At 41.4% G+C, this 24,411-nt stretch overlaps 3 protein-coding genes across 5 annotated transcripts; 1 reads left to right on the top strand and 2 right to left on the bottom strand.

Annotated features, from left to right (window-relative positions):
• Nucleotides 1-49: 49 nt before the first annotated feature.
• Nucleotides 50-6,188, bottom strand: saga (S-antigen; retina and pineal gland (arrestin) a). Its single transcript, XM_031559644.2, has 16 exons — nt 6,014-6,188; nt 5,785-5,855; nt 5,588-5,648; nt 5,388-5,432; nt 4,937-5,136; nt 3,437-3,496; nt 3,044-3,111; nt 2,805-2,940; nt 2,591-2,675; nt 2,388-2,460; nt 2,042-2,179; nt 1,540-1,617; nt 1,390-1,404; nt 1,112-1,164; nt 893-902; nt 50-619 (listed from the first exon to the last, which is right to left on the bottom strand). The coding sequence occupies exons 2-16, from the start codon at nt 5,830-5,832 to the stop codon at nt 523-525; spliced, it is 1,167 nt and encodes a 388-aa protein (XP_031415504.1). The 5' UTR covers nt 5,833-5,855; nt 6,014-6,188; the 3' UTR covers nt 50-522.
• A 1,785-nt stretch (nt 6,189-7,973) lies between these two features.
• On the bottom strand, nt 7,974-11,370 carry cldn15la (claudin 15-like a). Its single transcript, XM_031559655.2, has 5 exons — nt 10,947-11,370; nt 9,277-9,441; nt 8,857-8,938; nt 8,618-8,728; nt 7,974-8,402 (listed from the first exon to the last, which is right to left on the bottom strand). Exons 1-5 carry the CDS (start codon nt 11,161-11,163, stop codon nt 8,324-8,326), a joined length of 654 nt encoding a protein of 217 aa, XP_031415515.1. The 5' UTR covers nt 11,164-11,370; the 3' UTR covers nt 7,974-8,323.
• Nucleotides 11,371-13,190: 1,820 nt separating this feature from the next.
• On the top strand, nt 13,191-19,795 carry crfb16 (cytokine receptor family member B16). Of its 3 annotated transcripts, none has more exons than XM_031559646.2 (8): nt 13,191-13,512; nt 13,891-14,089; nt 15,569-15,692; nt 15,964-16,154; nt 16,320-16,447; nt 17,263-17,410; nt 19,221-19,372; nt 19,552-19,795. In XM_031559646.2, exons 2-8 carry the CDS (start codon nt 14,026-14,028, stop codon nt 19,660-19,662), a joined length of 918 nt encoding a protein of 305 aa, XP_031415506.1. In that variant the 5' UTR covers nt 13,191-13,512; nt 13,891-14,025; the 3' UTR covers nt 19,663-19,795. The 3 variants fall into 3 exon arrangements, with proteins under 3 accessions (XP_031415506.1, XP_031415507.1, XP_031415505.1); XM_031559647.2 differs by lacking the exon at nt 13,191-13,512 and adding an exon at nt 13,535-13,672; XM_031559645.2 differs by lacking the exon at nt 13,191-13,512 and adding an exon at nt 13,535-13,749.
• The last annotated feature ends 4,616 nt before the right edge of the window (nt 19,796-24,411 follow it).

The raw sequence follows: 24,411 nt of genomic DNA, 5'->3' as shown, positions 1-24,411 counted from the left end.
ATTGTGTATAGATCATACTTTCTGAAATAAACCACTAAAGAAAATTATGCCAGGTCCTGTGAGTGACTTTATTAAGGTGGTCCCTCTGTAATATGAACTGCCCTGAATGATGCAACATTATAACATAGATAGCCAACAAACATATCATACCATCATATGAATCATATGATGGAAAGCCATATTAACTTATCTAATGTGCCAAATCTGTAGGCTGACACATACCTATCATCTATTGCCTACATAAGACTCCACTTTATTCGCCCACATTATTCCAGCATAAGTACATATCAACAGACACAAGGAATAGGATGAGAACATGGCAGTTTCTTTTACAATGACCCCTGGTGGCCAATAAATGCCAACACAAGGTGTACAACCATATCTACAATCAAAGTAACATTTGTATTTCATATTAGATTTGTAACATTCAGCCTTTTAGAATAACCACCTGTGACATTTCCGCATGTGTCTGACGCATGTTCCCCCTCCCTCCTCCCTAATGTCTCCCGTGTGTGTCCCGGTCTAGGACGCCTCTCCAGCGTTAGCCTCATCGTCCTCGACCATGCCCTTCAGATAGGAGCGTTTGAACTCCTCAAACACCACCTCTTCCTCCATTTCACTGTGCATTGGAGAAGGTAACAGGAGATCCAATCAAGCACAAAAGTGGCCGGTCAGGTGTTTAGGCGAGCGAGACGATAAGATAAAGTAGAGGCTGAAGCAAGGCAGAGGAGATAAAGGCCCAGGCAATAAAACGACACTGACACTGATAATAGAGCAGGTCTCAGGGGCCCAAGAGATTACACAACTTCACATTGTATGGTGGGTACTCATGCAATGGTGAATTTATCTCATGAAAAAAAGAGAAAAAATCCTTCCATGAACAACTACCTACCTCTCCCTCACTTCAGGAAGCATGGGGGGGGGGGGGGGGGGGGGGAAAGGACAGCATGAATGTAAAATAAAACTGAAAAGGAAACTCATGTACTGCCAGTGAGTTCAATATGCAAGTTCTCTCAGACATACAGTATAAACACACATACCAACATTAACAGATGAACAGAGACACACGCGCACACACACACACACACACACGCGCGTGCACAAACAATACCTGCATCAGGTTTTGGGTGCATCAACCGAAATGGAATCTCTACCCCAACCTCACTGACAGGGAAACGACCAAAATGTAGGCATTAAAGTAAATATTAAAGTTATTCCACAGAAATATTGCAATAGAAATGGTTTAAGAAAGATATCCACAACTTAATGGAGCCCATAGACCATATGGAGCCCATAAACCATAACCATAAATCAAGTGATTTAACCACAAAGGAATGTGTGACTGGACTCTACTCCACCATGTCAAAAAATATCAGAAAAAAAACTCACCTGGACCCAATCATCCTGTCAAAGATAATGGCACAAAAATTTGCATTATTTGTCAATGAAATGCACCAGCACACAGACAACACAGCCAACCACTCACACGCACAGACATATAAGTCAAGTGTGACTAAACTAACAAGAGAGCAAACCTACCCTCCAACGATGAGCTTGACCATAATTCGGTAGGACACCAAGATACCCATGACCTCTTTGAGCACTCCCGGTTTACAACTGCAGGGACAGATAGAGCAGTCAGTTACTGTAACCACAACACCTGCAAGGTGCCCTGTGGTTAGTCTAACAGCCCTGGGCTAGTTTTACAAAATAGCGCACACCGTCCAATGATACCCAGCTAGCGAACTGTCAACAGACACGCCAAGAGCCCTAGAGCTGTTTGTAAAGATGCCAGTCCATCATCCCACACGTAGGTCTTGTTTAAACTCTCATTTTCACAGCAAATACTGATAATCCTCTCTTGCTCCTCACCATGTTATCTGTAAATAAGGTAGCTATGTTCATGCCTCTGTTAAGGTGTTGCCTTTTGCCACTCAACTGAAAACAAACATTCTTCTATTACTCCATAAAGGATGTGTCTGATTGGAATCCTGTTCGTCCTGTGTTGGTTTTGGCTTCGGGCAGGTCTCAGCACACTCACATGCTGGAGGAGGCCAGGTTGGTGTCCTCATGCTTCAGCTTGCCGTCCAGCGCAACGCCCCGCCTCTCACGGTTATGAGCCAGCAGTGGAAGCAGTTTGTAGACTTTATCTAGACCGGCACCTGCCTCCACTGAGTCTCTATACCAGTAAGAAAATTAAGACGTGAGGGAAAGCACACTAAAGCTACAGTGACTACTTTATTTCTTTATTTCTATAATGTCAAATCCTCACTGTATTCCTATCGGCATGCTTAATACATCACAAGTAAACATTAAATAGCACTTAATCATTAGCTCTTTGATTTCCCTGTAATGCATAATGCATTACTGAGTCATGCTGCACTTACCCACTGTCCTCAATCGCAACTGTCCTCACATAGCTGTCATTGGAGTAAAGCACCACTGTGGCAATCTGGTCCACTAAAGACAACGGACATAAAAAAGACAGAACTTTAGAGATGACATTCTGGCTACGATATTTTGGGCCCTATAAGACCCTCAGAATGATTGCAATGGCAATAATTTTAAACACACAAGTGTTTTTTTTTACCTGAAATAATAACATTCCTCACATTTTTATTGGAGGTGTTTTTGATGTTGACACGGACATTTATTGGCTGTCCGTGATAGTATGTCTGTTGGCAAGATGGTGACATTAATGTTAGACCTGTGACCACAATTCTGTAGTCAATATAATTCAATATAATCTTTGTACACTGTATCTCTGCAGGAGGTGTTACATTCACTGCCTGGGAAAAACCCACCTCTTTGTCCAGGCTGGCCTCGAGGTGAAGGGGTTTGTCTGACATGAGAAATTCACGAGTGGTCGACACAGAGGGTGCAGGTCCGTCCTGCTCAGGGGCATACTGCACCTTGCGGATGGCCAGACCAACTGAGCTCCTGTGAGGGAAAGAAGGTGAGAGTGACAGGAGAGTCGGGTCAAAACAGCTGAGCTTCAGGCTCCTCGAGGACAGAGAACTACACTTCTTTTTTTTTAACTGACCTTTTATGGACTTTGGCATCCTGGTTCTCTGCACTGAAGGATTTCACCTCAAACTCAACGGCACAGTGCTAGCAAGGATAGAAGCAACACATGTTAAAAAGCAGAACATTTTCCATTCTGAGGAAGTGTCAGAAAATTAATAATTAAGTATATAAATAATGTTAATATGTATGCAAATATACATGTTAACATGATTCAAAATGTATGAATTAACTCTGCTAAACATGTTAATGTAATTGTTGTATTGGGGTTAACTTAACTTAAGTGTTTCAGACATTTAACTTCATACACTACAAATGTAAGGAAAAGTCCCAACCACTCATTAATGAGTCCTAAAATATTTGTTTCTATGCAAGGAGGAGAAATGCCTGTGGTGGTCACTACAGCTCATACCTTTCCAGTATCTGAAGAGGAAGGCTGCAGTCCGACTGAGCAGGGCAGGTTATCAGGGAACTGTAGACAAAGGGAATAAAAATATACAAGACTTGGAATTTCATGACCAGGTTACAGCATGTTATTAGTGTGACAGTAGACATTACTGCTTTTGGGGGCTTACCTGTGTAGAGAAAAAGCCTTAAAAAGTTTAAATCTTTAGCAAAACTTGATAAAAGATCTTTGTGACTAAAATGTAATTGCTAACCTTTGCATGTTTCAGTTAACTAATGGAAATATCACAAACTGACTCGTTATACAACTCTTGTCAATGGCCATGCGACTGTTGTAGAAGGCTAAACCTTATATAATGATACCACCTACACATGCACCTTAATTTACCCACACATGTATTGACATCCCCTAGAATGCTCCCCTGTGGATTAATTAAAGCCTATACTGTATCTTGTTTGTGGTGATTCAAGGTAACTTGAAATGGTTACTATTAAATAAATGAAGACACCACCAACTCTGTAGATTATTTACAGCCTACATTCCAGAGGATGTTTTGTTTGTGTAAATTCATAGTGAGAACATAATGATAACTATGATAACAAACCACTCGTTAACCAGCTAGCATAACTAGCAGGCCTAAGCAGTGCAACGTTAGTTTGTGTCCACATATCTGCTTATACATTGCTTTTTACACACTACAGCACAGGTCAGTATTGAAATTGTACATGCCTGAAGCTTAGATCTCAAAGTTGGGTAGGCTAACACTACGGTTATCAAGTCGACAAGTTCTGCCACTAATAACCTTAGTTATACTTCTCATTCTACCCATATTTAGCATAATCGATGACGTGACACATGGCCTGAATGGATTCTTCAGGACCTCCACCAGCAATGCTTCATCTGCCTGGGGGTTTTGGAGGCAGAGCCAAACATGAGGGCTGTGTGCTGCTCTCCCTCTCCTACTCAGGAGGGAGAGGCTGGTGCATTTTGATGACTTGTGCACAATACAGCAAAATGCTTATTACAATATTGTAAATCAGATGAAAGTAAAATTAACAATAATAATAACTATAACAATATGAAAATGGTATGGCTTGTAAAAAATGCATTACAATGACAGCTCTAGTTCAAGTTCTAAAAAGATGTCTTTAAACACTTTGTGATACTCTTTGAATGTGCCATGGCTGTCACTTGATCAAATAGCAATAGGTAGGTAATTAAAAAAGGTACCACTAAGAGATTTGATTGCCATTTCTTGCTGCGGGAGAAGGCAAAGACAACAGACGTTCTTCGGAAGAACTAAGTGGTCAAGTTCTTCCTAGGTCTCAAAAAGGTGCATTGCACACGATGAATGGAGACCATCTGAACTTTGACTGATTCATATTTTAATAGCAGAGGGTGTGTTGTCTGCCAATGTGTGGCACAATGTCAGTGAGTCATTGTTGTTACAGAATCACTCTCAATTCTCAAGATTATACCAGAAATCTTGGCCTTTATTGTGCTTACCTCGAAGAAGAAGGGGTAGGCGTTATCGCCCAGTTTTTTGAGAATCTTCTCCTGCATCTTGGTCATAATGGTCTGCTCCTTGTCCTGCAGGGGCGGGTACACCTGGCGTGTGGACATGAAGATGTCACGGCGGAATGATATCCCCATTACATCCATGTCATCCCGGCCGTAGCGGAAGGTGCAGGACAGGGTGACATACACTAGGGGGAGCCAGAGAGAAATATGTGAGCCTCTTCACTTGTTGACGCCTGCCCCATTATGGCGCTGGAGTGACTGCCGTGCTCACTTTCTATTGCATTGCCGTTGACGTAAATTCGTGAGCTGCCAGGATTAAGTCCAATCTAGAACTGAATATAACCAAGCCAAGCATGGTTTAGCTGACAGAACAGATCAGACAAAACTCACAGTCTGTGTCTGCAAGAGATGGTTCACATGAGTGGGAAACACAAACCTTTTTTTCCCTGCAGCACGTCAGGGTCAACCAGAATAACACCATCTGATGTTAGGGAAAAATTAGAACAAGCAGGTTAACATACCTCAAGGGACTTATCTGGTAACAGTACACTGAAGGATGTGAATACCATTTTTATGATTATCTGGTCTGATGAGATTTGTTTATTTACTTGTCATTGACTGGATTAGTTAACTCACCCACAACGTCTATGGATTTGACGCGATCAACAAAGTCTCTCTTCCCCATGTACACACCCACCTATTTACAAAAGACACAAAAAGATTAAACAGCGTTACTACAAAACCCTGTCTATGTCTTTATCACATGGCAATTATTACATATCAAAACATAAACCACACTTCTTAAGGATACATAGCCTATGAATAATACCAACCGACTTGTCCCTGGAAATCTTCTTGAAGATGATATTCCTGGGACTCATCTTGGCAAACTGGAGTCTGAAGCCTAAAATGAAGATAAAATGAAGATAAGATAAATGAAGGACCCAACAACAGTTCCTTATGACCTTTACATATAAGGTAGAGCGCATTAAGAACCCAATTCACCCAAGATTCAATGTGGTATCAATCACTGCATCATTACTGAGGCACAATTCTACTGACCTGAGTAAAACGAATAACCAACTGTGACTGCTGCGGACAGGAACACAGGTTCTGCTCAGCACTTGTACGTCTCAGCTTGCCCAGAACCGTCGCTTTCATCCAATCAGGTCAGCCCCCTCTTCACCCGACTGAACACCACCCTTCCCTCTTCACGCAGTCTGCAGGTCGCCGTCACATCACGTAGCTGGTGTGCTGTCTTTGGATTAGCGGATTGGGATGGTTCCCCTTACTCAGCACTATTAGGAGATTACTAACACTCCAGCACAGGGACACATGCAGTCATGCCTGTCATGCACCAGTGCCAGTGGAGCTCTGCCCTCACGTCCTGCACAGCCACATCCTCCAAAACATCTGCTAACGTACGTATGTCACCAGCAACAGGCATAGCATGCTCATCTCCCCTGGGGTGATGCATGTGGTATAAAGATATGCTCACAGTGACACACATTCATTACCATTAGGGGCGACAGTGGTATAGTGGTAGAGAAGTCATTTAGTAATCAGAAGGTTGCTAGTTCGATTCCCCGTTGAAGTGTCCTTGAGCAAGACACTGAACCCCTAATTGCTCCTGATGTGCAGTGTGCAGTGTGCCATCAGTGTAAATGTAAAATGTGTATACATTGTAAGTCGCACATATGTAAGTCGCTTTGGATAAAAGCGTCTGCTAAATGACTAAATGTAAATGACCAAAGTAAAGGGATACAGGAACTGAGACCTAGCACAAAGTACTTGCAGTAAAAACAGACAGACATGTAGAATGGGGAAAGAAGTGACAGAGGTACAGAGGAACAGAGGATGTTGTATGCAACACAAGTGAAAGGTCGTTGATCACCGACTGAAATATCGACAGATTTCAATGAGAAAACACCACTGTTATACTATAATATAACAGAACTCTATTTTAGCTCTGAAATTAGTTGCAGTTCTATGATTTAGCAAAGGACTCGATGAAATTCCACTATGATGGAGAGAGAGAAGGTGGGATGGTTAGGAGATATGGTCCATAGTGTAGTGTCTCTTCTGTGTTCGCCTTGTTTTCAAAGGCGGCGATGTTTCCTCAATGTCCCAGCATCATTCCTTGCTCCGTTCTCTTACCACACATAGCGGTCGGTGTCTCCAAACCTACGTTTTCTGCATAATGTTTTGTATATGTTCTTCTCTTCTCTTTTGCATACAAGTTGCATTTCAGTTATAGGAAAGTACAATACACAAACTTAACATAATGGGTGTGTTTGGGGGTTCAAGGTTTAAGGTGGGGCTTGTTAGGAAGGGGAACATTATGGGGTTTACCTAGATATGAAAGGTGTGAAGGTCTGCAGACGGGGAGGGTCTGGCTGACCATATCAATGTTAATGATTGAGGCCCAAATGTGATACATTCTTTTGGAGGGGAATCCACAAGAGTTGCAACAACTTAGAAAGTATATGAAAAACACCAATATTCTTCACAAGCAAAACAAATATTAAAAGTGGTTTCAATTTTATATCTCACATCTCCTTACCAGTGGCATAGGCTGCCATGTAAGACCCTATTCTCAGCCACATTAAGAAATTTGGAGTTCAGTGTCTGCACTTCCACACACAGCCAGGACGAGCCAGACACGAGTTAGGAACCTTCTGATTAACCTATGTTCGTCCGTACAGATCAACATATATATCTAATATATAAATAGATGGATGATCAGACAGACAGACAATGATGAATGTGCCAGAGTTATAATCCTTCATTCCCAGTGTCAGCACTGTGAGAGGTGTGCTGGAGGATTATGGTAGACTGGACGAATGTCATAACATTATGTCAGTGGGGATTAATCATCTATTCATGCGTACGGTTCAGTTGCTTCTCGTAATCCACACAGATGAAGACTGCCCATACTGTATGCGAAAACTTCTCTAGTGCAACAATGTTACATTCAGGCATATGTGTGAAAGTGTTATTCATTCAGTAGTATGACAAACAGTGTATGAAAAAGACTTTATTTCACTGAAATGGCTTAAACCAATGGTTCAAATCAGTTAGCAATTAGTAACAAATGAACTTTTGTGGTCAAAAATGCGTTACAGTTTAAAAAAAAAGCATAGATCCACGACAATAAAAACAACTACTTAATTACCGTCTTTTGGAAAACTTCTATTCTAAAGCAATGCAGACAAACATGCCTAATCAATTTGGCTTTACAAGGCACTCCCTTTTTTGGATTCAACTTCTACATTTTAACTCAAAGCAGAAGTGAGTAGTTTACATTTGCAGAGCTAAAACAAATGGTAGTAACAAGGGCAGAGGAAGTGGTGCGAATGTCAACATGACGCCTCAGACATAGTTCCTGGCGGTCCCACTCTCCGACACAGGGGTTGCCTTGTAGATCTTTGCCGCCTGTCCAGGGTAGCCTCTGTGAAGCAAGACACAGACATTAATTGAGATTTGGAGAAGAGGAAGATATGATATGATGAAGATAGCGAGACATAGAGTGGGGACCATCTAGAGACAAAATCCAAATGTAAAATTTTCAAATTCCAAATGAGGAAATTTAATAGGAAGGAAGATGTAAAGAAAACACACAAGGAAAACCAAAAAAAAATACTTAAAACACAAATTCAGACTCACCCAGTACCTCCTGCAGACACTCTCTTGCAGGCACAGCACATAATGGCTCCCCCGATTATGGCCAGGATGCCTCCTGCCCAGCCAATATACAGGCCAGCGCCCGGCTCAAACCTATCACCAGACACATAAACAGTCAGGGTGTAAGGTTTATGCAAAATATACAATTGCAAATGCAAATGTGTGTGACATATGACTGGTGTGTGCGTATGCATATGTCTTTGTAAGTGTGCTCTACCCACTTGATGCCTCCAAAGAAAGGGTTGCTGAAGTCCTCCACAACACGAGAAGCATACCAGCTGACTGCCACCATAGTGCATACCCCTGTAGAAAAATGAAATGCCAGTTTAAGACATGCCGCGATTGATCAGTGACCGGAGAGTACGCTAACCCACCCATCCACCTGAACAACTAGGGCATTTACATTTACATTTAGTCATTTAGCAGACACTTTTATCCAAAGCGACTTACATATGTGCGACTTACAATGTATACACATTTTACATTTACACTGATGGCACACTGCACATCAGGAGCAATTAGGGGTTCAGTGTCTTGCTCAAGGACGCTTCGACAGGGAATCGAACTAGCAATAGTAGTTCTGATTACTAACCGACTTCTCTACCACTGTCACCCCCCCCCAGTGAGGAATGTGCACCCACCAGCCAGAAGGAAGAGGGTGCCCCCTGAGACGGCAATCTTGGCCTTGCCCGGCTCCGTGGTGTTGCCCAGCTTAATGCACTTGAGTCCCATCACAGACACAATCATGGCGACCAGGCTCAAGAGCAGGGAGACCACCATCAGAGCTCGGCATGCCTGGATGTAACCTGAGCAATGAAACACGTGAAACACACACACACACACACACACACACACACACACACACACACACACACACCACACACACACACACACACACACACACAACACACAAACAATTCACTGGAATGCACACTAAAATGTAACATGATACATTTTGTTAAAACTAAAAATCAACCCAACCCAACTCTAGGTCAGACCTGGCCCTGATCTGATGTAGACAGGAAAAAACTGTCTGAATTTGTTTGTTTAGACTGTGTCAGGTGTTTTACTGGCTGATGCTGTGAAGGAACAAGAAGCAGGATTTAAGGTAAAATGAGGGCATACTTTGGGGTGATCACTGTATTTCGTATACACAAAAGAAACATTTACCCAGAAAATATCTTCTAATTTTTAAACATGCAGCTTTTTTCATTTCAGGCACTGAGTAACTAATTATGGCAAATGAATGCACAGTAAGCTGAATCTGAATCTGGTCGGAAAATTCAAGTAATTATATTAACAACCTCAAACACACATTCTGGTAATTTGGACACCCAGTTGTCTATTGAATATATTTGTGTGTAAAAGGAATACTGTTCATGCTGCTTATTGTATGTGAGAGATGTTTATGCTGTTGGTTTTTTATTTTTTTATTTATGGAAAATACGACCTGGAGGTCTTCCTTGGATAAGAGGTGTTATTGATGGTTTTGGTTCAGATGATAGAGATGATCTACATGTCTTAAGGACATCTACATTATAAAAATGAGTAGGATCTATTTTTAGGATTTTCATTTGTGGACAAAGGCCAGTGTCTTCTATAACTACTGTATGTTCTGAACAAAACTATGCAGGAAAAGATATGCTTAATTAATGCTGATGCTCCAGATACAGCACAGAAAAAAAGTATTATAGTGAGCACTGAGGATTACCCGAATAAACAAATAAATGTCAGAAAACTTTGTAAATCTTTCCAATGATTTTTCACATACTATTTTTTTTTTTATATATTGCAATTGATGAGGGGTTTCCCTAATCACTAACAAGAAGGCACACATTAACCTGAACGTGTAACGGTCAATATTATAGTAATGTGTACATGTCCCAGTGTTTGTCATAGGGTGTGCCTGGCCTGCTCTCTTGCTAGAATCTATGGTCTATGACACAAAATGGCGGCAAGAAGCGTTAATGAATGTTCAAGAGATAATGCCCACCTTTGGCAAACAGCCTTCAGTCCTAACACAACTAATCATCTTTACACTTTGAAACTAAAAGCCCTGCAACACCAGAGGTTAACGAGGTCAAATAGAAAATGTTTCCTATTGTTGTGACTTGCTTTAATTTAAATGTATTTCAACCAATAGCTCAATTCCACATCTAATGAAGAGAGATTACATATTTACTTTATTAGCTTGTCATCAATTGTTCATCTTTTGTGTACATAACAATTCCTATGTTATTTATGAATCAAGATGGATCAACCCGTATATTTCAGGTTCAACTTCTTGGGTGACCCACTCTCTGGCTCTTACCTGGCAGTGCCAACATGGACTCAAAGTCTCTGCAGTTTGCCACCCCCGTGCTGTCCTCGGCGCAGGAGTGCCACAGGTTCTCATACTGCCGGTTGGAGATGATCACACTGCCGGAGAAAGAGGACACCTTCCAGTAGTCATTGGCCAAAGATGTCCCAGTGATCAGCCAACTGGCCACACTCATGAAGAAGCCAACTGCCTCTATAGCCGTCGACATGGTTACAAGAAATCTACAAAATCGCAGGAAAAAGGCGCTCGTAGAGTAGTGGAGTGTACTCAGAGAGAAAGATAGTGAAAATTCCCCCCAAAAGTTATTTATCTGTCAAGTAAAACAATTTCTTTGTTGGAGCCTCTTAGTATGGCCCTGTTGGAGTAAGTAGGAAGATAGAAATGAGGAGGAAGCGGTATTCACAGTGTGATGTGTCCCTGTAAGGCAGCAGGACTTTACTCTTTCCTGAGGGTCATAAAATTGGCCCACGCCTAAAGAGCCCTTCCCCAACTCGGTCAGTGATGATGACGATGTTGATGATGAGAAGAGTGCGAAACTGTTTGTCACCTGACATCATCTTCAGGCCCTCTCAATGGTGTAAGATTGGGGGAATATGACGAAAAAAGCCCACGGTCTGGGCTTATGTTTGTGTGTGTGTGTGTGTTTGTGTTATGTAAAAGAGGTGAGGATTTATATGCTCATAAGGAAGTCAAAGTACAGTATTCAGATTCTGCAGTTTCTAGCATGGTACAGAATTAGGTGAGAGGGTTTAGAAGACTGCTCACCAAACTAAAAAAAAAACTAAAATGCCCATGTCGGAGAAGTCCATGAGGTGAACTCCAGCTTGAACAGCTTAGTGGGCATACAGTGTGCGTGTAGGTTACTATTACAAGGGTAAGTAGAGTAATGGAACAGAAAACTTTGTTGATGGTGGCAATTATTTACACTGCTGGTAAAGCTAGCACAGAGTATGGGGTAGAATAAGTGCATGACTTTCTGGTGGGAGTGGGTAGTTGTAGGCCGAGTGTTTCTGTAAATAGGTCAGGTGGAGGGACAACTAGCATCCCACCGCGAAGATAGTCTAGACTAGGTGGGGAAGAAAAGAGACAAAGTGAGTGAGTAGCTTCATGTGCAGACCTCATCCTGGTTTTTAATATTACAAACTAAAAAGACATGATACACAACCGTGTTACTCATTCTCAAAATGGTGGTAATGACAAATACATTATAGACTGTATGACTAGTGGCCAAAAAATTTCATTGTCATAAAAGTGTCTAATAAATATCACATGAGGATTTCATGTCAAAGAGACAGCCATGGTAGACAGGAAAAGTTCTGGAGTTCTGATTGTACACTTTAGAAAACAGAAAACAGGTAGCTCTACCCCACCCAAAGCATTGGTGTCATGGTTTTGGTAGGCATCCTGATAGTAACGTCATACTATGATCACTGAAAACAACCCCACTTATCCAGTAGTTTCAGTCTCCCTTTAGGTTTCTGGGTAAGTGTGTTTAGACACAAAATGAAGGACTTTATGAGTTTATGGCCTAGTTAATGGTTGATCATCATGAAAGTCCAAAGTCTGTCTGCAGATATATCTGTGCTCAGGTGTAATAAGATATCTCCCTCTCCCTCTCCCTCTCTCTGCCCATTTGTCTCTTCGTAAGATAATCACGTCTCTTATCTGTCATAACTCTCTACCTACCCGTGCTGGAAGAGGTTTATTTCAGCACAAAGTGTAACATGGACCGTCACTTGGCAGCCAGTTAGTCTCAGGGGCAGATGCACCTGCACGTTAGTGTCCGTTTTAGGCGTAATTTCTTCTTTCTTCTAATTTCTTCGCAACGTGCCTCTAAACATGGCATGGACGAGCAAGCCAAGGAAAAGTGGGAGTTGAAAAGTGGGAGTTTTAGGGAAAATTATGAAGCGCAAGGAGTGACTGATCACTGATCACAAAAGTTTCCGCCTTTTAACAGCAGGTCTTATCCAGATTGCGAGTTAGATGCGTGAATAGGAGAAACTTCCAGAAACTGTGGAGTCGGTTTGTTTCCTTAGAACATGTTCACACATAATTGCGTATGACTGAGTAGGTGTACACAGACAGCCAAACACATACATACACACTGACTCACTCACTGAAATTGAATTTAGTGTAGTGTGCTGAAGCGGAATATGTAGAGGTCTGTGTGTGTTAGCACATGCCATGCCACTGTGTCATCGTAAACAGTATAGGACTATTGTACCTCTAGCAATGAAATGGGACCGTGGAGGTAATCCTTTTAACGTCGGTCGGCTGTTCCATGATTCCATTCTATTGCACTTGCATTGAATAATAGCGCTCAGCTGCGGGCGTAGCCAATTATGGTCAGAGGGCGGTGACATCCGTTGATTACGCGATCAGCCGCAGGTTTAGTACATTCAGCGTAAAATGGAAAGGTAGAGCGGACTGACCAAGTCGCTGTTTAAACTGCGCCCTCTCTAACGTAGTGTTTATGGCATAACATGTGAAAGTGTGTATACGTAAATACCTTTACATACTTGTGTATGACATAACTCAACGGACCTACATACCTGCAGTACGCAACCCCCACCCCCCCTCACACATAACAACAAACATTATCACTCATAAACCGCTTTGATGGGGATAACATATCCATATACACATAGACAAATGGCTATGACACATGCCCCCCTCGTAGAACTACTACTGTAGAAGCAATTATTTTCCAATAACAGGTCAGACCGGATATATTCCACACCCTTTTCTTCCCAAATATGAAGCCACAACTGCAACATACATAGAAGCATTACAGGTCAGGCTAACAAGTTAATACATACGGAAACATACAGACAGCAGCACAAGCTGCTTCAGAAGAATCATGACCACACATGACAATTACTAGAAACTAGTATCAGGAGAGAAATATGAGGTCACTTTTCTTCTTCAATTACAGAGATGAAAACTTTCCATCTCATCCTGCTACCCTACTGTGGAGAAAGGGCTGAGACATTTTACCGACACACTTGAGGAAAGACACTGGGACAGACGCAGGACACAGACAAGAGAGACAGAAGGCAGCTGGAAGGTGATGCTTCAACAAAACGGTGTCATCAGCAAGCTGCTTTTACTGGTCCTACACATCACGACAAACTGTGAGTGCTGTGAAATACTCATGGGATCATGGGATGGCCTCTGCGGGGTCTAAAATCACTATCTTTTTATCTTTTTATGCAGATCTAGGGTTCTGCTGTTCATTTACAGAGGTGAACCAACAGTACTTGCCAACCCATTATCTCAGTAAACACAAACATAGGTCTTGACAACATAAATGTAGTTCTGGGAGTCCTACTTAATCTGCTTTAAATTATTGTAATACAGCAAGTACCCTTGTAAATGTGATATAAGGAGAATGACATAGACAGGGGTGTTTGCATAAGTGCAGTTGGTGCTCCAGGCAAAGAGCTGTAATACCTAAGGAGCTTAACAAATACATTTCTGTCAACGTCCATTTGACATATAAAGCAGGCTATAATACAGTTGTACTGGAGTGCAAAAAAACGAAAACTTACAGCAAAGATACAGAATACAAACACAAAAACCTGTGGTTCTGAGGTGCATACTGTGGTGCCCCAAGCTGCGTTTGGGTTGCGTCCTTAGAGCTGGGCTCCCACAATACGAACACAAAAACCTGCAGCTGAGTGACAGGTACAGCTGATGACATTGTTTTTGTGTATGGGGGTTTTGCACTTCATGCCCCTAAAAAGCTGAAGATTTTAGTTTTTGTATGTTGGATGTTCAGGACCACAGTGATACATTTTTTTTGCGTCTTGCACATCAGAGCTTTTTGATTTTGTGTTTTCTTTTTGTTTTTCTGTTTTGCACTTCTGGGGGGTTTTCAAGTATGTGGTTTACTGACAAACCTGGGTACGTTAACTCAGAGTAAGTGGTAAACCATCTAGAAGAAGAGCCATTCTCCTTGTAAAACCAAGTCATAAGGATTTCGTTTTAGGAGGTTTAACGTACCAAGGTTTGTCACTAAACCACACACTTGGAATTCCCCCCAGGACTGCAGATGTTTGTGTTTGTATGCTGCATCTGCATGTCGGGGCTGCAAGTTTTTTTTTCTTCACGTTTTCTTTGTGTTTTTTGCACTCCAGTGCCACTCTGCTCTATTGATAAAAAGCACTGTGCAATAATTGTCCCTGTGACTGAACAGGAAAAAAAACAAATGTGTGACCAGAGATCAAATACATACTACCACTCAGTAATGTGAAAATATGTGATATGGCATACACTGATACATTTCAGGGATAGCAAAAGAGAGGCGGTGATGTTATACTCACTATTAAACTCTAAAATCAATACCACCATAATACCATACTAGAACTGACTGGGAACTCTTCCAACTGAACTGAAATTACTTTTGTAACATTCAAATACCAGTGAGTGCAGTGTAACAGAATACTACTGAAACATCACATCAATATTCTGCATACACAACACCCTGATTTCAACCATAACTCTAGTTTAAACGAGTGCAAAATATTTAGTCTAACATTGCTGTCCTTACCATTGTACTGACGTGTCATGGGCCGTGTAATATAAAGTTTCGATTATTGTACTTATCTCAGATGCCTCACCTCTGTCAGCACCTTGGAATGTTACCATGGAGTCTGTGAATATGAGGCACCAGCTCCGGTGGAGTCCCCCGAGGGCATCCTGTTCCACTCTACACTACTCAGTCCAGTTCCAAGGGTACGAGCCTGGTGGAATGTCTATGCTACACTCTGACCGACGTATTTTCAGCCTACACATTCAGTGTCCTGCGAAATGACAAGCCAAAAGAACTTTAGTGTGTCTCTTCAAGCTCAACTACTGTATAGGTGTGCGGGTACGAAGGTGGTGTCAAGTGGCACATCTGTTAACAATGGCTTCAAATACAGTAAAAAAAAAAGAGAAAACAAAAAGGAACATATTTTGATTTAAACATCAGCTGTCTTTTCATAGACTGTTACTTTTTCAACAGTGAGTGGGAGCTGCGCTATAAGAATGGGAGTTGGGAGGAGGCCATGGATTGTCAGTATGTCCCGCATACCGAGTGTGACCTGACCACCGACCTCGCCTCAGACTCCGACTACAACGTCCGTGTGAGGGCAGAGTGCAACGGGCAGGATTCAGAGTGGACTACACTCAGTACTCCTTTCAACAGAAGAAACAGTAAGGCGCTGTCATCAGCTACTGTCTCCAGAACCCACATGTCATCTTCATATGTTCTCTAATCAGACAATGTGAAAATGTGAATCTAATGTGATTTTTCAAAAGTACATTGGAAATATGGTAGTGTTAAGTGGTTATTCTTTGACTTATTATTCCTTCTGTCAGCAATTATTGCCATCATCATGAATGTAAAGGTGTCAGGAGATGCTGTCCAGGTGGATCTTGCCCCCCACTCCCCAGTGGCCATGATAGTCACTCTGACCATATGGGAACAAGGAGAAGAAGATCTCAATGTGAGTTTGGTTGTTCACTCTCAAGGTTTCTGACCAAGCTGCACATAGGTTCGCCCACACGCTCCCACTAGTTCAAGCTTCATATTAAACAAGACCCCATTCACACCTGGTATTAACATGCGTCTTTGATGATCCGATCACAAGTGAACATCTCTAAGCACAGGTGTGAACGAACTCAAGATGCATTGAGGGTGCATTTAGATCGGATCGCTCAGACCACATTCGGAGGTGGTCTGGGAAGCATGTGGCCACATTCTTTTAGGAGTGTGAACACAAATGTGTCTATGGCCTTGAAGAACGTCTTCTGCATAAGTGGAAGTATGGACTCGACGTTAAGTTAACACAATACCATACCATACAAAAACACAAAGTTCAAGTATTCCTATGGTTCTTAAGGCCTGCTTTAATTTAAAATGTCAAAATTAAACACATACGTGACATTTTTTTTCTTTTTTTCATTTACATTGATGCACTCGCCATGATTCTAGCGTTATATAGATTACTGTCTCTGTGACCATGTGTGGCTGTATGAAACCATGAGATGTAGAATGTGTTTGAAAAGGAGAGACAGTTAATAACCCAAATGCAAATATTGCAAATGTAAGGCTAAGGTAGGGTACACATTGTCTGCTTTTTTTTATTGCTTTGGTTTTGGTTTTGGAGAGGGCTTCTTTTAAACAGAGAAACCATGCTTCTGAGAACAAAACCTTCCATTTTACCCCTATACCTCTGTTTCTGTTCTGTCTACAGCTTTGTCAATTGCAGGCACATCCCCTTGTACAGAAGCTAACCTTCTTGTTAAACTTGTTTGACAGACCCCTAAGGAGGTGGTGAACATTCAGCACCTCTTCCACATATTCCAGGGGTTAAGGCAAGGGGGCAACTACTGCCTACAGGCCCAGGCCACGGTGGAGGGCAGCAGCCGGAGCGGCAGCACTGACATCCAGTGCGTCTCCATTCCCAGTGAGTGGACTGTCAAATGATTACAGGGTTCCCGCGGGTCCTTAAAAAGTCTTAAAATGTCTTAAATTAAAATTCGGGTAATTAAGGTCTTAAATTGTCTTAAATTTCACGTAAAGTTGCTGTAGGTATTAATTTTTTTGCCGGTGCGCTTAATGACGATGAGAAAGCACAGTGGCGCATCGTAAAACATCTAATAGTTGATTCATTTAGTATTGTGTGAATTGAGTCTCCGCAATTTAATAGCTGTTTACGGTACGTCGGCTACAGACGCTGACGTCAGGCTGCGTGTCGCCTTTACGCGGTTGTCGATGTGAGGTTCAAAATGCAAAGAAGATGGGGAAGTGCAACGCAGATTTCAGTGCTTCATTTCGGTGCCTGAGCAAATTGAACACGGTCGCTAGGCAGATTCCGTGGGGCACATGTAAAACTGCCCCAGCTCCCAATGTAAACTTTTTCCTGTGTCGCTCACGCTCATTGGTGTTTTCATAGCAACAGTCTTATGACAGTGAAGAGCATGCAGCATTTCACGGAGCAAGCACAAACAGAACTAGCCAATCAACCTTTTAACAGAGAAAATACCGAAAGGTAAACGGTCAAAAGTGTGACTGTATTTCGCACAAAAAGATTAAAACATTGCGACGTGCAGCAAATGCAACAAAACAATTGCGTGAAAAGAGGGGAGAGAAGGCAAGAGTCAACGGCAGATCAGCAACCGAAGACTGAAAAATAAACGGAGATGACAGCTAAAGGTAGTCTCTTAAAGGGGCAGTACACATTTTCTCGTACTCAGTGTGTTCAAGTAACAAGCTTAACTATAAACAATATAGAAAAGATAGGTATAAACAAATCATAAAATGGTGAAATTTCATGAAATAAATGCAAACAAAATAATACATTTTTGACTCCAATAATACTATTTTTGCAAAAGAAGTTTGAAGCTGTTTTTTGTATTTATTTATATTTATTTAAGTATACTATAAACTGTTGTTTACAGTTAATATAATGTTCATAGTTTGAAGTTAAAAAGTTTGAAGCTGTAGTTGGAAGCCAAGTGTTTTGTATGTATTTATAATATGCTTTAAACAGTTAATATATTGTTCAATTTGAAGAAAAAAAATTGCCTTGGCAATAAAAAAAGCCTTTCTTTAATGTCGTCAATCGTCGCTTTGTGCTTTAAAAAAAGTATCGGTTCAGGCACCGTTTATGCACCGGTATCATTTTAAAAGTATCGGTTTAGCACCGGTATCGGAAAAAACCCAAACGATACCCATCCCTACTAAAGACGATACAAGTTCAGTGATTTCCATTGTAGGAGGCAATAAATTGAGTATTCCAAAGAAATTGTGACATTTTTGGGTCTTAAATTATATTTGTTGAGGTCTTAAAAAGGTCTTAAAAAGCATAAAATTTTACTTTTGAAATGGTGCAAGAACCCTGGATTACTCAACACGCATATCACACACTTTTAAAAAAAATGGCTGTTTCACTCACACTAAAAGTTGTGGTGAAACATCTCTACAAACGTACTCAAGCTGTTTGCTATCTCACTCAGTTTGAATGAGGGCACCTGTCATTATGCGAACAACTGAGTTACAGACAAAGGTCCCAAAGATAACACTGTACCAAAGGGAGAGAGCAGTCCCCCCCCCCCCCCACCCCCACCCACCTGGCATTAAACATGAGACCTGCGCTCGGACCACAACACGACAAGAGCCAGATATGGTTACTGTCTGGTCAGTAGATGTGAAATGTGTATGTTTCTATTAGCCCGTACTTACTCAACTGCCCTTTTGATGCTCTTTACACACAGGACCCCAGGGGCCTTGGCTGATCCCTGTAGTGGTAAGTTGTGCTTTGATGGTAACCATGGCTCTTGCATGTCTACTGGGCTGGGCCAGCAAACATAGGAGGTTGGTGATGCAAAACACCTGCTTCCATAAGGAGCCACTACCATCTGTCCTGGTAAGTACACGCGCACACACACACACAAATTAAAATACAAAAAGTCTGAACAAAACAACAGTGTACAGCAAGACCAATATTCCATAATGAAATGCATCTGTTGCATGTTCACACTGTTACAGGGGTTGAAGGGAGGGCACTGATGTATAATAGAACTGACTTCCCCCTGCCTCCTCTAGGTCGATGACTGGCCAGTCACCACGCTCATCTTAGAGGAACCGCATGAGACCCTAGAGGTGGCAATACTGCTGCAGTCTCCTCACCAAAAAGCCGACCAGGAGAAGCTCTGATGCAAATGACTGTGGCCTTCCCTTCGTCCAAGACCAGGGATTCAATTAAGCCGGGGCTGTTCGGGGGCTTAGCCCCGGCAAATACACTCTTCAATGTCATTAGGGAACGCCCAAACTTACTACATACATCTTCAACAGCAACTTACAAACATCAGATGTTTCACAGGGTTTCCCTTCTTACTGTCAATGGGATTCCCCACCTTTCAGAGCAACACCCTCTTTTGTCAATCAGATGGTATAGATGGCAGAGAGATAGATGGATGCCAAGGTAGGGAAAGTAAAATCAATTTAGTAAAATCGACATGTTTTTTTAAGAAAATATCAGACCAATTTACATTCAGTTATGAAAAAATCTTGCCTCAAATCTTTGCTCTGTTACATCAAGCTAGCTGGCAAGCACAAGTTTTTGATGACACTTAGATATTCATATTCAGGAATGACCATGATACAACTAAGTAGTTTACAATATGTTTATTAACCAGACTTTTTAAAGATTGTATTCCAAATCTGAAGATCCCCGATCACTAATAGAGGCCCTTAGAAACCTTTATAATCTGAGTCTGAAAATGTTGCTGGGTGGGCCTAGGTGCAAATCAGGGGTCCCGGAATTGACACTGACACACACACAAACTTAATTGAACTGAGAGAGAAAAAACCTTCACTGCCAGACTTGGTCAATTCACCGAAAGCTTATTGCGTAATAATTACGCTAATTTGTAAGGACTAGCTTGGGTTGCTGTATAGTCAGAGTAAACTTTAGTTGGGATCAATATCATTCGATACATTGTGCGCACACACCTAATGTACATACCTACGCTCAATGATTTATCTTGAGTTTAATTCTTGAAATAGCCAAGAAGGCTAGATTGTATTTCTAAATCTGCACTTTTCATCTGGGTGTGCGTGTCATACAACTTTGTATGCACTGTGCAGTGCTTCATTACTCTCCCTTCAAGTTCCACACTTTGTTACACAGTCTGTCTGTTGTTTTGTTATAAACACCTCTGTCTTCAGGGCAAAAATACGAAGTAGTACCTTTGAGTTATGTGGTTTTGCAACCAAAGCTTCTTTGTATAAATATTTTGTGATATGAGCTTCTTTGTATAAATGCATCTAGATTACAAAGTTTTGAGGAAATATGCATGTATGTATAAAATGTAAAATTATTAGTTGAATACAAAAATAAATATGTTGGAAAACTATACTAAATGTAGCGTATTAACATTTATAACAGGACAGGGGTATAAACTATCATAATAATATGTTTAAATATTGCTGCAAACAGCGATCATCAAGTTCCAAGCAGATTTCCGTTTGAACCTTTACATCACAGGCATGAATTGGATGCTGAATTTTGATTGGTCGTTGGAGACAATTTTTTGAGCAGGCCAAATGGAACTTGTAGCCAAGTATAAGCATGTGAAATTTAAACAATTTAGCTTGAGATTTTAAAATGTGTCAGTAACAGTACCCCCTATGGACGAAATTTGGCGTGTGTCCAAAGAATGTGGTATTGGTGCAGCATGTCAAATAATGAGAGATTTGAAGATATTGCCTAGTGAAGTGCTAGATTTTTGCATTGAACATTATTACTCTACAAATGAGTCGTCATGGGCTAGGGTCATGCGCCTCTTAAAGGCCACCTTGCCATAAACATACAAACAAACAAATAATGTAATGTAATTATTAGGAAGACTTATTCAGTCATATGAATTCAATGGTATTGATATCTTCTCTTCCTTTAGCCTAACGTCAGTATTTCTTGTATTTGATACTGATATACAGGAGAGTGTACTTACAGAAAGGTTTTATTGTCATCAACTGTAGTGTTGTCAATGCAGATCAGACCTTATTATATTTTATGTTCAGTCTGTCAAAGGATATCAATCACAGGCAGAACGCACTAGACATTTGTGATTTGGGGGCTGAGCCATCACTAGAGGGGATGTTAATCATCATATTTAGAGTAACAAACATTGCACACACAACAACTGTTTAAACAAACAGCTACTAGCAAGGTAGGTGCCAAGTAGATCTCATCAAAGTGTGTATTGAGCACGGATCTACTGATATAAATGCTATCCATTAGCTTAGCCTACAACAGGGGCTTCCAGAAATAGCAATTTAATTTATTTCACTGATTTCATAGGCCTATTGACCGGCAACTCCCATGGAGATTTTTCGTGTAGTATCCAAGCAACGATTGAGAAATGTAATGATTATAATGAAGGGTTATAATGACAGATGAACACAATAAACTCAATTTCAATGACCTGACATACAGAAATACTGAAGAAGAAGAAGAAGAAGAAGAAGAAGGCAAAGTGTGCGATGAGCTGACCAGAGCATGATTATAGTTACCGCTCTTTCATTTACAAGAATCCTGTAAACTATTACCTCCATAACCCTAATCATTCAGGGTTACATAAGGCTATTTCTGGGGGAGGTAAGTAAGACACAGACTGTGACTATGAGACAGCGCCCTCGTGTGGCTGCTCTTGAAGCCCTTTTACACACACATATTGGCATGCTCACTCCACTTCACATTGACCAGCTCTTAAAGGAAAGTAAGTAGTTGGGGGCCCCGCAGGTCTGTGTCTCACTTATCTCCCTCAAAGAACAGTGGCTTTGAAATAGTAAACCTTCACTCAGTACCCAAAAATGACATAAGCATTCAAACACTTTACTCAGTACTTAGTTGAAGCACCTTTGGCTGTGATTATAGCCTTGAGTCTTCTTGGGTATGACACAGCATTTTCAGGTCTCTCCAGAGATGTTCAATTGGGTTAAAGTCAGGGCTCTGTGAATGTCCTTGAGTGGCCGAGTCAAAGTTGTCCCTAAGACACTGCTGCGTTTTCTTGGCTGTGTGCTTTTGCCTCAGTCTGAGGTCCTGAGCACTCTGGACCAGGTTTTCATTAAGGATTTCAATGTACTTTGCACTGTTCCACTTTCCCTCAACCATGACCAGTCGCCCAGTCCCTCCCACTGAAAAACATCCCCTCAGCATGATGCTGCCAACACCATGCTTCGCCATCGGGATGATACTGGGCAGGTGATGAGCGGTGCCTGGTTTCTTCCAGACTTGAGCTGCGGAGTCATCAGAGCAGAGAATCTTATTTCTCAGTCCGAGTCCTCCAGGTGCTTTTTTGCCAACTCCAAAAAAGGAGAGTCTTCCATCTGGCCACTCTGCTATAAAGCCCAGACCAGTGTTGTAGTGATGGTTGTCCTTCTAAAGGTTTCCACACAAGATCTCTGGAGCTCTGTCAATGACCATCAGGTTCTTGCTCACCTGTCTTACCAAGGCCCTTCTCCCGATTTTTCAGTTTGGTCAGACTGCCATGCTCTAGGAAGTGTCCTGGTGGTCCAAACGTCTTCCTTTTAAGGAATTATGGAGAGCACTGTGCTCTTGGGAACCTTAAATGCAGGTTGTTGGATAGGTGGACTCCAATAAAGATTCAATTTTTTACCTTTTAAATACCTTTGCAAAACAATTCTAAATTCCTATTTTCACTTTGTCATAATGGGGTACTGAGTGTAGATTGATGATTACAAATGTAAATGATTTTAGTGTAAGGCTGCTACAGAACAAAAAGTGAAAGGGTTTGAATACTTTTTGAATGCACTGTAGATCTGCTAGATCAATGAATGATTAAAGACTTAAGGACAATCACAATTTTTACATTTTTAGTATAAAGAGTGCTCACTGCATTAAGAAAGGAGGTTTAATCCTCCATTAGAGCATATATTACACGTGAACAATCAATATCTTAGTCGATGCTCCTCCACAACCTACAGCAAGTGCTGGCCGAGGACTAAGGATCTTGTGTTGAATTCATCCAAATATGCTTAGGGGAGGTGGGGCCCTTTAAAGGGAAACTAAAAACACTATTTTTCGATCTTTTAAGGTAAAATGTTTTACTAGGGACAATTAACGTTCGAAATCGATCCAGTATTGAGTTTTAGCCACTGACAGGCTCGTAAATGTTGTTATACGGGTCTGGCAACATTGAAAGCATCCCTAGAGATAGACCTGCGTCTGTTTACCTCAATAACTGTGAAGAAACTGTAGGAAATTGCTGTTTGCACAGTCAGTGTTTTACCTGCCTGGATCTTCTGGTCTCTGATGTAGCACCAGCTCAGTGCCTGTAGTCGATTATCAAAGGGTGGCGCTCTCCTTTGAGTACCCACTCCACCACCACATAGTAGGCCAATTGACTAGAGGCACTGAATGGAATGCCACGTCAGAGAGTGTAAGATCAAGATAGTTAAAACACTGACTGTAGTCTCTAACATTTGACCAATGCTGTATATATGAGCAGAGATATAACTCTAAAGCTTAATGTTCATATAAATATTTAAGTAAGCATTTTATATTTATATATTTGTACACTTCATATGACATATTAAAGACAAATTAACCACCCAAATGTTGGAGGCCACCTTGCCATAAGGCATTCAACAAGCAGAAGTAACATGGAGAGACTCAATCATTTGTCTTTTTCATACTGGAGGCATTTAATGTCTTGCGTCAGAACATGTACTCCCTGAGGAAGTGGGCAAGCAGGGCCTATGGTAAGTCCCCACCATCATCCGAGAAAAACCCAAGGGACATCCCCAAGTCAGGGTTCCAAATAGCTCAGGTTCTCACATGCAAACACACAGTATTTCTGACACTCAAACGCAATGTCTTCCACACACTCTCTGTCTCATTCTCACTCCAAATCACTTTCTCTCTCGCAAACGGACCTC

The sequence above is a fragment of the Clupea harengus genome, chromosome 22, assembly GCF_900700415.2.
Source record: "Clupea harengus chromosome 22, Ch_v2.0.2, whole genome shotgun sequence".
Lineage (NCBI taxonomy): Eukaryota > Metazoa > Chordata > Actinopteri > Clupeiformes > Clupeidae > Clupea > Clupea harengus.
The sequence above is the reverse complement of the archived record's forward strand: the minus strand, read 5'-3'. Positions and strand labels throughout refer to the sequence as shown.